At 40.4% G+C, this 12,507-nt stretch overlaps 1 protein-coding gene across 1 annotated transcript in view; it reads right to left on the bottom strand.

Annotated features, from left to right (window-relative positions):
• ROBO1 (roundabout guidance receptor 1) overlaps positions 1-12,507 on the bottom strand; it is a 540,394-nt gene that overhangs the window by 377,369 nt on the left and 150,518 nt on the right. Inside the window, exon 2 of the mRNA XM_075170312.1 lies at positions 11,524-11,607. Coding sequence (XP_075026413.1) covers positions 11,524-11,607 — 84 coding nt within the window. The remainder of the gene's footprint in view (positions 1-11,523; positions 11,608-12,507) is intronic.

The following is a 12,507-nucleotide window of genomic DNA, read 5'->3' as shown; positions in this document are numbered from 1 at the left end:
AGCCTGGCTTTATCCTTTTTGCACCCTCCCTTTAGGTATTTATATACGTTAATGAGATTCCCGCCTGTTATTACAAACTTTAGTGAACTTTTAGCTCAATATTGTCTATTCTTAATATGCTAAAAAATGGCTTGCTATGCTGTGCTGAAGTGAAGCCTAGATTATGACTGCCCAGCTGTTAGCAATGTGTTACAAGTAATCTTGCTTGTTAAGAAAAATGCACACCTCCTTTACTTAAACAAACATTTCCTCCAAAAGTTCTTCACTTCATTATAAAGTCTTCCCTTTGGGATGATTATGCGGTTTACCTGGCTTGTATACACTTACAAGATCTTGAATTTTGAGGAATTTCCATCAGGGGCTGTCTGGAATCAAAACGTGATTACGGAGAATTTTTTTCTTTTCCTCCAAATCTTGAATACATTCTTGCAAAGCCACCAAAATGCAGAGGGGGAGGGGGGGAGTCAACTGTTGAGTATGAGTATCTATATCAGCTCTTTTTTTTTTTTTTTTTGCATACCATCTGATTGTTTGATTATGTTATGGATATAATTTTATTAAGTAATTCTACCCAGAAGTAAAAGTATTTATATTTATGCATATAAATTTTGCATAAAAATCCAGTTATCCCATGGATGATATTGTATGCTCAAGAACTGAAAATCATGTTTACAACAATTTGTGTGCATATTGTGCAACAATATTCACACTATTCCCACACACTCCTACAGTATCTTTTCCAAATAAGCTTTCTTTCTATTTTATCCATTTGATAATGGTCTGGAAGGTATAATTAAACAGCTACAATTTTGGAGGGAAAAATAACCCCCAAGCCATTTTCAGTCTCCTGTGATGTACTTACTGTTCATTAAAAATGGTCTCTAAACTCTATACAATACCTGAACAGTATTTGCACAGTAATTTTTCCCAGAGAAACAGGCATCTTCCTCCCCTACCAGACACTTAAGCTAAATTTGCCATTTGAGGTTTTGTAAGAAATCCAGAACACTAACTTTGTAATCACTTGATCAGTAAGTTCATAATCCTTTCACCTTCCTTTCCCTTTCCCTTGTGCTTCCTGATAAAGTTTACCATTTCCATTGATGTGAAAACTGCAATATTATCCATTTGTTTTTAAACAAAAAATTAAAGAAAAATAATATATATATGAAATGATGAAAGGCCTCATTACACATCAGAGTACAAGTAAACAATCTTACTGAAAATGAAGCAAATGATACTTTGCTATCCAAAAGTTTAAATCTACTGAAAAGCAATTCGGTTTCCCTTGGACAATACTTACTCCTAACAGAAAGAGCAAAATCTTTGGCTTTGCACTAATCCAGAAACAAGACAGAAGAATTTATTCTGCTAAACTTTAGACAGAAATAAATACAGAAAATAGTTTTTCAGTGGTTTTTGAGTGGGTAAGTTATGAGTGTTTGAGTGGGCTGGTTACTCCATTCCAAGTTTAGCCAAACTGCAACCCTTCTTTTCCTGTTGGATATTCAGAAATTAACAATGAAATTAGGAAAAAAAAAAAAACAAAAAAAAACAGGAGAATGAAGCAGAAGCAACTGGAATTTATTACGTCACAAGAACCATCTGATGGGAATAAAAGGAAAAGTCTAAGAAGAGGCAGAGAATCTAGTCAAAAAGCTAGTGCAGATTTGGAAGAGATTATTTCATAATATTCATAGTTTGGAAAAAAAAAATTAGGTTTCTGCCTATATTTAGGAGTGCAAAGTAATTTAGGATTTTCTGCAATAAAGAAAGCAGCAATGAGTTTTAGTAGTAATTTTTCACTGCCTTTTAGGAAGTATCAGACAGAAGCCCTATAAATAATATATTGTCCAGTAAATTGTAAATTGTACCACAGAAGAATGTCTCCTTTCTTACACAAGGGTCACTGAAAATCAATACAGTTCCTTCTAAAAAGCTCTCTACAGTGTTTTAGCGCTTGTAGGGGATGGTTCAACTTGTTACGGTTTATGGATAAGTAACACACAAGAACCACACATACATACACAGGTATAAAGCACTGAAATAAGTGTCTGGTAGTTTGTCCAGAAGGATCTGATAAAAATAACTCTGAATCTTCTGATAGATGTTGATTTTTATTTTCTTATTCAGTGTTTTATGTATGAAGCTGTGACACTGTGACAAAAGTTGCAATTATAAACAGTGCTAAAAGGAGAGATCAGTTTTGATAAGAAATCCTAATTTGAAAGATTTTTTGGTTTTTTTAGACTCCCATGTTTTGGGTTCAACACTGTCTCCCACACTATTCCTGTATCCAAGCGGGGACATTATGGTCTAGATGGGTGAACAGCAGATGAGTAAAAACTTGATGATTCATTATCTCAGAAGGTTAATGGGCTGCAGCCTACCTGGAGGACAGTAACAAGAAGAGGGACCGTCAGGTCTGTCCTGGTACCTGGCCTGCTTAAGATCTTTATCAGTGACCTGGAGAAGGTGGGGGGGGGGAGGGCACGATCACCACATTTGCAGGCAAAACCAAACTGGGGGAACCAGTCCACATGCCCAACAGCAAGGCTGCCGCCTGGATGGAGCCAGACTGGCTGGAGGAATGGGCCAACAGGAACCTAATGAAATTTAACAAGGACAAATGCAAAATCTTGCTATGGGAAGGAAGGAAGAACCCCCTGCATCCACACAGGCTGGGGACGGCCAGGCTGGGGATCAGCTCTGCTGGGAAGGCCCTGGGGCTCTGGGCCGGCAGCAAGCTGAGCAGGAGCCCCAGCCTGCCCCGGCAGCAGAGACGGCCACCGGCACCCTGGGCTGTGTGAGTGCACAGGTAGTAGATCAAGGAAAGTGATTATCCTCCTCTACCCAGCACTTATCTGGAGTACTGCATCCAGTTTTGGGCCTCCCAGAGCAAGACATTACTGGGACGAGTTCAGCAGCGGGTCACCAGGACGGTCAGGGCTGGAGGACTTGCCTGGGAGGCTGAGGGACCGGGGCTTGTTCAGCCTGGGGAAGAGGCAGTCATAGGGGGACCGAACAGCCACCTGCCCGTACCGACAGGGAGGTCACTGAGGAGATGGAGACACGCTCCTCACAGTGGTCCAGGGTGAGAGGCAACAGGCATAAGTCAAAACAAAAGAGGTTCAGACTGAATATAAGGAGGAATTTTTTCCCTATGAGGACAGGCAGGCAGTGGAGCGGGTTGCCCAGAGAGGCTGTGCCAGCTCTGTCCCTGGAAGTTTTCAAGACCTGACTAGATCAAGCCCTGAGCAGCCTGCGCTGACCTCATAGCTGACCCTGCTTGTGCAGGAGGTTGGACTAGAGACCTCCAATGGTTGCTTCCAACCTGTATTATCCTGTAAATCCATGATCGTATATAGCAATTACTATCAAAAATGACCAACAATGCTAATATCTGAATTATAAGAAACTAATTTTCAACGTTTTTCTTTTCCTATAATACTCAAGAAAGTGCATTATTTTAGACACAATAAACGAATGTTGTAATCTATACAGTGCATTTTACTGCTATGCATTTAATGAGACCGTGTGTGTTACTAACTTCCTACTCTTTAAATAAAACAAATTGCCTGGCTAAAACAAAAGACTAACTTGTATAACACACCCTGATGAGATTGGGGAGTGATCTCCTCTTACCTTTCTCATCCTGTGATAATTCATACTCTTTTGACCTACTGGCAGAAATTTGCACTTCTGACACCTTCACAAATTGTTTTGCATACTTAATTCACTGAACTGACAACAGTGTCTGAGGGCAATTTGCTCTGTCTTTACTCTTGCTAGGAGGCCCTCAGCAGAAAGCCTCTCATCAACTCCAGGGGTTCCTGTCTGTGGCAGTCCAAATGGAAAAAAGAAAGTATAATATGCTGCAAAAGCCTTTTGTTTTGATTTTACTTATCTCATGATTAATTAGGAACACACACACTCAAGATTAAAATGCTTATCCTGGGGAATCAAATCCAGCATGCATAGCCTATCATAGCCTATCACAAATTTAAATCTTTGGAAAGGAGATTTCAAACTCCTGTTTGAAAACTGCTCTAGAATCTGCTGCTGTAAAACATCCTAAATTTCTATCCTAAATTAACTAGGGCCTGTTTTACACCTGCTTATTCTTTTGTCAAGTAGTAACGTATGAGTAAAAGCTTAGAATCACCCATTATAAGAGCACACATTTTAAGCACTCTTTGAAGATAGGCTAATTACCAATAACCGGATTTCTTCAAGTTGTATAGTCAACGTGCTCTAGCTAATTTTTTTTCCTATGTGTTCTCTAAGAATGTAAGGCTGGCAACAAATGCCAATCACATCCCCCTTTCACTAAGGCCTCTGTCAAAATAAGCTTTCTATTCCCTGATTATTTTAATAGCCCTTTCCTGCACCTTCTGTAGCTCAAATTCATCTTCCTGAGATATGGTTGTTTAGAACAATCCCTAATATCTCAGCTGTATAAGGGCATATACTGCTACTAATGTCATTATTAGACAAATTCTTCACACAATGTTTGCTATCTTTTTTTTTTTGGGGGGGGGGGAGGGGTAGGAGGGTGGAGGTTGTTATTTTAAATTGGTCTAGTGGCTACCAGAAACCTCACTAACTGGTGGAGAAACATGGGACGTTACCATTGCTTCCTATTTTAATCAAAGCTCTGCCTTGAAGTATAACACAATAACTGGAGGAGGAGATTTTCCATAAACTTTTTCATAAAAACTGGCAGTGCAAGATTTATGTAAGTGGGAATATCTGAGCTCCAATATTGCTACTATATATTTTAATTAAATTATTATTGCCAGAACATCACTATGGTTGACAGGCAATTTGATTGGTGTTATATTTACATCTATATTTTAATACATATTAAAAAAAAATCCTCAGTATCTGTGTCAGAAGAATGCTCGCAAAGCGAAGCGGAAAACTGAAAGGACCTTTTTGGCAGTTTAGATTGACATGGGGAACAGAGAGATTGCTGATAGACAAGAGCAGGAGATTTTTTCTTTTTTTTCTTTCTTTTATTTTTTTAAATAAGCATAACAGTATCCATCTGTTCCTGGATTTAGAGTGCAGATGTACTCTAAGAAGTAACTTTGTAAAATTGGTATCATGGGGCTCTGTGTTCATTCTCCCACTGACTCAAGAGCACGCTTGCTTAGTTGGCAAGTTTTAAAAAAGAGAAAACTATGAAAAAGGTCTTAACCACTAGCTTTGCATGTATCCTGAGACGTAAAAGTCAAGCAGAAGTCTACTGTGTATTTCCGCTAGCAATAAGGATTCTGTAATTGCAACTAAATTAACGTTATTGCTATCTAATCTAGTGATTCATTCAGCTCTGTCAAATGTCTATTGGTTCTGCAGCGCGAACAAGTTTGTTTTTCTCTTCAGGTTGTTGGACATGATGAACTCAGTGCACTATGAGACATGCTGATAGCTTTCTTGGAAAACTTGTACAGAAACAAGATCTTTGTTTTGTTCAGACATCGCTACCTACCTGCTTCACATCTGAAATCACAGCCTCCTCCCAACCCAAAATATCCAAACTCTACAACCTACATCTACATTCACCACTTTTTGCATCCCATTAGCCAAACTCTGTTTTTGTTTCATGTGTTTTTTCCCCAATATCGCTCATTCTTTCCAACTAATCCTAAACTAAAAATGATAACTTAGAAGGAATGTAAAATCAAATAGCAGTGATTTCTTTACAACATTCTTATTTGTCATCTGGTTGCATATCATAGCTTTTTCTCCTCTCACCTCTTCCTCTCAGCCACAAAATCTATATGTGCATTTACTACCTCCACTAATCTGTTAGAAAAGAAATGGCTGAAAAATACTCCATTTCTCACAGGATAAGTATTACTGTAGATTTCCAGCTTGGATGTCAAAGCCTTAGAAATGTTTTCTTGAATGTGATTTTAGAACTACCACTTTTCAAAACAAGCACTCTGTATTACATAGGATAACCTCGGTAAAATTACTGGATTAGAAGAAGAAATGTCTCAGAAATGGCCATGCAATGAAGAGAGATTTCCCCTTCATTTCTTGAAATGCTCACCAAGGGCAATCTGTCTTATTTGACACAGGACAAGCGTGATCTACTACGAACAATTCTCCAATCACATAACAACATAGTAGTAAAAAAGAAAGGTAATGTGAGAAAAAGGGATGGGATCCCTTGTCTTACAAAATAAGACCACCACAATGATTTCATGATTAAAGGTCAAGGGAAAAAATTGGCAGCTAACTTTGGGTCACAGGTGGGAACCACAGGATTTCTTTGCATACTGGAAGAGTCTTTTGAGAAAACTACGAATAAAAAAGTTTATTTGGAAAGATTCCTCTAAAAAGCCATGAATCTACTTAATGAGGAGTGGTGATCCTTGTCTGCAAATGTTTGACTATACAGTGTTAATTTAACAAGCCATCATTCTGGTCTCTGTAACACAAGCGATACTCTGTGATCTGTTAAATGATCCCCAATATTTATGTCACAGTTGATTTAACAGGAAATGTGCTACTTCCTGGAATATAATGCATGCGCACACTTCAATAGCACAGCACAATGCAATCTTAGAGATTACTCTGCAGCCATTGATTATATGGAAAATAACTGAGGCTCATACTGGACACTTACTGCCCTTGCACTATTTTGGGGAGGAAAAAAGAAGCCCGTGAGCTAAGAGTGAATGGTTACTTTACTAATCAGGCTGGCAAACCACATGTGAAATCTGATGTGGAAATATTAATTACGTTACTCTCTTCTTGAAAATCTGCTCTAACAGGTAAATATTAAACAGAAAAGTATGTTTAGTAGTTTTAGTCAAGACAGATTTATCCTATGCTCCTCTTCAGGTTTCCTCATTCCCTGCTCCCTGCTACAGAGTGGTGGCTCTCAAAGCTCCTTGGGCACTAGGGACATCATTCAGCACATCAACTGCTCCATTTGACCACTAACCACATGCTCTTCTCTTGGAAATCCTGACGTTATTCAAGGCCCTTCCTTCTATGAGCTTTTTTCCAAATTCTCCATCTCCTGAGTTCCTCCGGTATCTTATTTGGATGATTTTCCATATTTCTCCTCTGATATACAGTGGGAACTCTCCTAGATTGTTTTCCTTGCTTCCCTTCCTTTTCTGTTTGTCCCTGTACTTATCTCTAGGCCTTTGATGAAAAAAGTAGCGATGGGTAACTTAAGGGTTTCTTTCCATTCTAAAATAACTGTCCAAACAGCAGTCTTTGTCCGACATCTCCGCAGCTTGAATTCCTACTTGCATCTTCCATTCCCCTGCCTTCCTTTGGTGATCAGAAAAGATTTCATTATATTCTCTGGCGCACACCTCCTATCACCTGGTTCTCCTTTCAGAACCTAGATCCAAACTGATGGAGAGGTGGGATTACTTGCAATTATTTTTAGGTATCTACATCACTGCTAGTCACCTAAAGTTCCCTTAAAGTCTGTAGAAAGAGAAACAGGCACAGTTATAGAGCATTTCAGAAAACTACTTTGGATGTCTTCCTTAAGGCAAATTAAATACAACACAAAGTATCTAAATCATATGCTTTTATCCTATTGAATGTCACTGTCATCTGGCCTGTTCTTTATGCATATAGTTAAAATAGTAATTTACTACGCAATTATTTTCCAATCTGGCCTTGACAGAGTAGAATTGGTCTTTTGTGAAGATGTAGACAAGGTAATCTTCCTGGCTCATTTCTTTAAACTGACAGAGTTACAGTTAAAAGTTTTTCGGTTTTTTAACCCTAAATCCTTTGCTGAATCAATCCAGATATGTCTAGCATCTTTAATATGCTACCTATGTGGTCACATCAGCTTTTAGATGCTCTTTATTCTTAGCATTTTTCTCATATCAAATATGCAAGAGAAAACCTTCCTATAAGCTCCTTCAGTCAAACGTCAGCGTCATATATACAGAACAATCCTCAGTGACTGAACTTCCTTTCTTGATTTGTCATTTATTCAGCCCCTGTTTATTTACATTACAAATACTTTCCAAAAGTGATCGTCTTTAATATAGCTGTGTATACAGCCTCTCCTTTTGGGTCTACAGTTAATAACTAATAATAATTATTTTGATAATAAAAACCTCATGATCTATAAAAAGTCCAATAATCTATTGGATACCACATTACTATATTGATTAGGGAGATAAAAAAATCTAGAGTTTGGTCCTGTAACATACTAAGAATCATGAAAAGTCAAATACAAGTTCATAATTTTCCCATAATAACGGTCTTGAAATTCATCAACAACTTCAATCCTTATCTGAAATAGCTTGGTTAGCAACCCAAGCTCTTCCCCCTGAAACCAATGTGTTTCCTGTTTGGAACGAGGTTACTTCTCAAGGCAAGTGCTCACGTCCACAGTGGAGACAACAGAACCTAATGGGATAGCCAAAAACCTCCTGGTTTAAAGGGGACTTTAGGAGAACACACTGAAACACTCTCTAGGAGTCATGTACCTCCACTTAAGTACAGTATGAAACAGCTGTGTATTTCATCCTGAAAAACATATATGGAAAGAAAAATATGTAGGAAAAAATTCTAATCTTTAACCCTGGAACTCCCCATACTAGTGAATGCTTTGCTTATTTACCTCGCAGCTAAACTTACATGGAACTGGAAGGAAGATGTGCCCTACAGATCTATCCCTGCTCTTAGTATGAGTAAAAATTAATGATCCTACTGTATGACAGCAGTTATTGGCTTGTTTGGGTTTTGTCCATTAAGACACCACCTGAAGATAAATACAGGATTAAAAAATAAACTGCTGCTTTTTTTGCCCATGGGTCCAGACATCCTGGACTTTATCTGAGTGATTTTAGGAATGAGTCGGAGAATTTTCAGTACAAAAAAAACTTCTGGAATGGTTTTCCTTTTGGAGAATGGAATTCTATAGGTAAAAGAGAACAAAAAACGATGTAAGAATACTTCGGTAAAAGCCAGGAACTCCATATTAGGTCCACATAAATGGGCCCATAAATTAGAAAAAATGTAACTTTACCTATAAGATTGTATTACAGTTAATGTTATTTTTAAAGATCCTTACTGATTACTATAGAAGCCCGCTGGACTAATTTTAATAAATACCTCAGGGCTTTTCCATATAAACTAAGGTATACACACATAGTGCTACTGATTACTATTACATAGTGGAGAAACAATACTGGATCATTAAATCTTTAAACACGAAAAACTTGGTCATTCCTTCATTCAGTGCTCATTCAAATAGAGGCACAAAAACTCCAATTAAACACAACCAGCCATCGTCTCGGTTTTCATTTTTGTTCAGCTTGCGTTTGCTTCTAATTTAATCCTGACTTTTGCGCTTGCTTGGGAAACGCCTATTAAAATACAGCCTGGAGTTAAGGTATGGAGCCTCTGGGGAACTACTAGACCAGGGTTTGGTTTTGTCAGTCCTCCCAAATGCCCCCATTAGTCTCCGAGAGGCAGGCGAAGAGCTGCAATACCCCGCAGAGGCCCGTCCTCGGACGCAGCGCCCAGGTGCAGGTGCGCACCTCGGTACGGGGAAGGGTCCTCCTGGGTGGGCAAATGCAGAAGGGTCTGTGCTCCGCTCGGGAAGTCGTCCCACGTCCCCACGCTCAGAGGGGAGCTACTGTCTTAAACGCTGCCTTATATGCCTTAAATATTGCCTTGCAAGGCAGGGGACAAAGCCTCTGCTGCGGAGCAGCACTGCCTGCACTCTCTGCCTGCCATCACCCGCCTGGCGCGCTTGTCATGGGGGGTCCTGCGCCAAGCCTCCAGCCCCTCTCCGAAACACGCCAGTGGGAAAAGGTGATGGCGTTTCCCCCTGAATTCTTACCCCCGCTACTCTTGTGGCTACGGGGGCTTGTGGAGGCGCAGGCAGGGCCCCCTCTCCCACCCCCGTGGGCAGATGTGAGGCTGTCGGACGCGGGAGTCTGTCTGTCGGGCACCAGCCCCAGGCCAGGGAGGGGCGAGGGGGCTGGAGGGGAACCAATTGCTCCTCTCGAGGTAAAACTAAGCAACTTATTAATAATGAAGTCTGACTCGCGATCCCAAGGAAATCAGTGGCTGTTTGAACACAAGACCCAGGGATCACCATTCCCAGCCCCGTTTTCTGAAAGCAAAAATCTAATTTACAGTAAGTCTAAAAAAGCATTCTTTAAGCTATATTAATTTTCATTTTGTCAATATGATGACCCCATACGCATCAGGGAGCGTAGATGGGCCAAACTTGGAGAGTGTGTGTAGGGGAAATTTAAAAAAAAAATTAATAGGAATATTCAGAAGGTAGAAAAGTCTAAATAATCCACAGGCAGCAGGGTTCATGCTATGTTTTTCTAAGAAGGCATCTATCTTCTTGACTGAGGAGAAATTTATATTGCTCTGCTTTTTTACCTTTTTAGAAAAAAAGTATTTTAAACTGGAATAAAATTATGTGTCAAAGTTTTAAACCATGTGCAGGGATGAAAGCTGTGATCATTGTAAGTGGTGTATAACAGACCTGAAGTTTTATGAATGGACAAGAAATTACTCCCTCTCTTATGCTGCCTATCCTCTTCTTGTATCCTGTAAGACTGTCTTATTTATGAATGTCTGATGCACACGCTTTTGTTAATAACTTGATTATATGCAATTTTACACAGCATGAGCAGTAGTAGCACTAGTAACCCACCAATAAAGTATTTAAAGAACATCTTCCAGTTAAACATCCAACTCATTCTCCCTCCTTCCCTTTCCGAAAGTTGCTACCACCAGAAGAATTAATACTTACCTGCGCCACCTAAAAGTTATTTAGATCTAGAGTCTGCCACTGTACTGGACCACCGGTAGTTTACGACAACCCTAGACTCAGGGACCCTGTAGCTGAGCCCGGGCTGCGGTCAGTAGCGCGACTCCTGGAGCTGGGTGTTGTTTCAGCGTGCAGAGGAGTTACAGAATTGGGTCCCTCAGAGATCAGCGCGGCAACATACCGTATGGTGCTGCTTATCTGTGGCCTAGAGACACGTTTCTCTAGTGTATGCAAAGCAGAAGTCAACAAAACAGATTTTCTCCAATCACATTTTAGTTTCACTTGGATTTTTTTTTCCCTGCTGGAATATATTTTACTTTTGTTTACAACAGAAACAAAGCAAAAAAAAAACCCACCAAAATAAACATACAGAAAGATTCCTGCCTTTGGTCTTTGGAAAAATTTCTCTGAGATGATATATTGTCTCATGCACTAATATACATAGTTATAGGAAAATAACAGGTGCATTGTTTCAACAATAGAAAATTGCTTTAAACATTTAAATAAACTGTACTAACACACACAAAAAGACAGTCATCTTGGTTAGTTAAAAGGCACAATAATATTTCCCCACAGCACTAACAATGTTGAACTTCTAGGGTGATGGTGAAAGATAGCCAGCTAGCAAAGATGACTAAAAAACCGTGTACAGGTGGTAATGGCAGATGCAGGTGGAAAGTGTCAGAAGTAGGCAGTCAGGAATATTTTGGAAAGATGCACTCTACCTGTGTAGCCCAGCGAATTGTCGCCATTATCAGAGGTGGGGAGTGGTGTCCCGCTGTCGTTCCCCCTCTCTAGGTCGTCGGAGTCTGTCGGAAACAACACCAGAGCTGCTGATGGGGTCACAGGAGTAACAGTAGTTGCCATTTCGATCACAACACGTCCAGACACAATTAAATCCACACATGACAGCAAGAGCCACAGTGCCAGCGCGCGGCACGCTTCGTCCTTCCCCCGCCTGCGCGGTGGTGCCCAGCGAAAGGCGGCCGGGAGCATTGCCCAGGGTCCCCAAAACGGGGTCCTCCTCTGCCCACTCCGAGCCTCGCTCTGCAGCCCGCCGGGCGCGGTGGCCACCCTGCCAGCCAGCCAGCGCAGGCTGTGGTGAGCATATGGGGACGGGAAGGCAGGGGAGCTGAGTGCTAGCATTGCTAATTTTCCACCTTATTGTTAATCAAAGCTATTGACTGTGATCACTCCCCATCATCGCTTCATCTCCTGGCAATTACAGACTCAGGGGACTTCACCTCTTTGTGGGGAGGAGGCGGGGGGGGACGACTGTGTCTTGGCAAGCACGGCGGGGGCTGCTCTACCTCTTCTGGAAGATGGGGCAGGGGAAAGGGGTAGAGCCCCTCTATGAAAAGGCAACAGTTCAGCAGCATAAGGAGTAAGATGCATTTTCTGAGTGGCAAGGAAACACTCAATTTTAATGTCACGTTACAAAAAAAAAAAAGGGAAGGCAGCTGGTCAGCTAAACACATAAATGAACACGTGTTTTAAGACCCCAAGATAAATTGCTGATCAAAGCACCGCGAAGATAACTCATAATAATGAACTAAATAATTCAAAGCAAAAAATAAAATAAAAATCCCAGTGGCTCTGAAAACAAAACAGCACAACCCAAAGGAATTTGTTGTCAATATCACTAGATCTTTTTCCTCTCATCTATACAGCTTAAGGTAAAACTGTTCATTAAACTTAAATTCTATTTT

This window comes from Calonectris borealis, chromosome 1 (genome assembly GCF_964195595.1).
Source record: "Calonectris borealis chromosome 1, bCalBor7.hap1.2, whole genome shotgun sequence".
NCBI lineage: Eukaryota > Metazoa > Chordata > Aves > Procellariiformes > Procellariidae > Calonectris > Calonectris borealis.
Note: the sequence above shows the minus strand (reverse complement) of the source record. Positions and strands in the feature narration are given on the sequence as shown.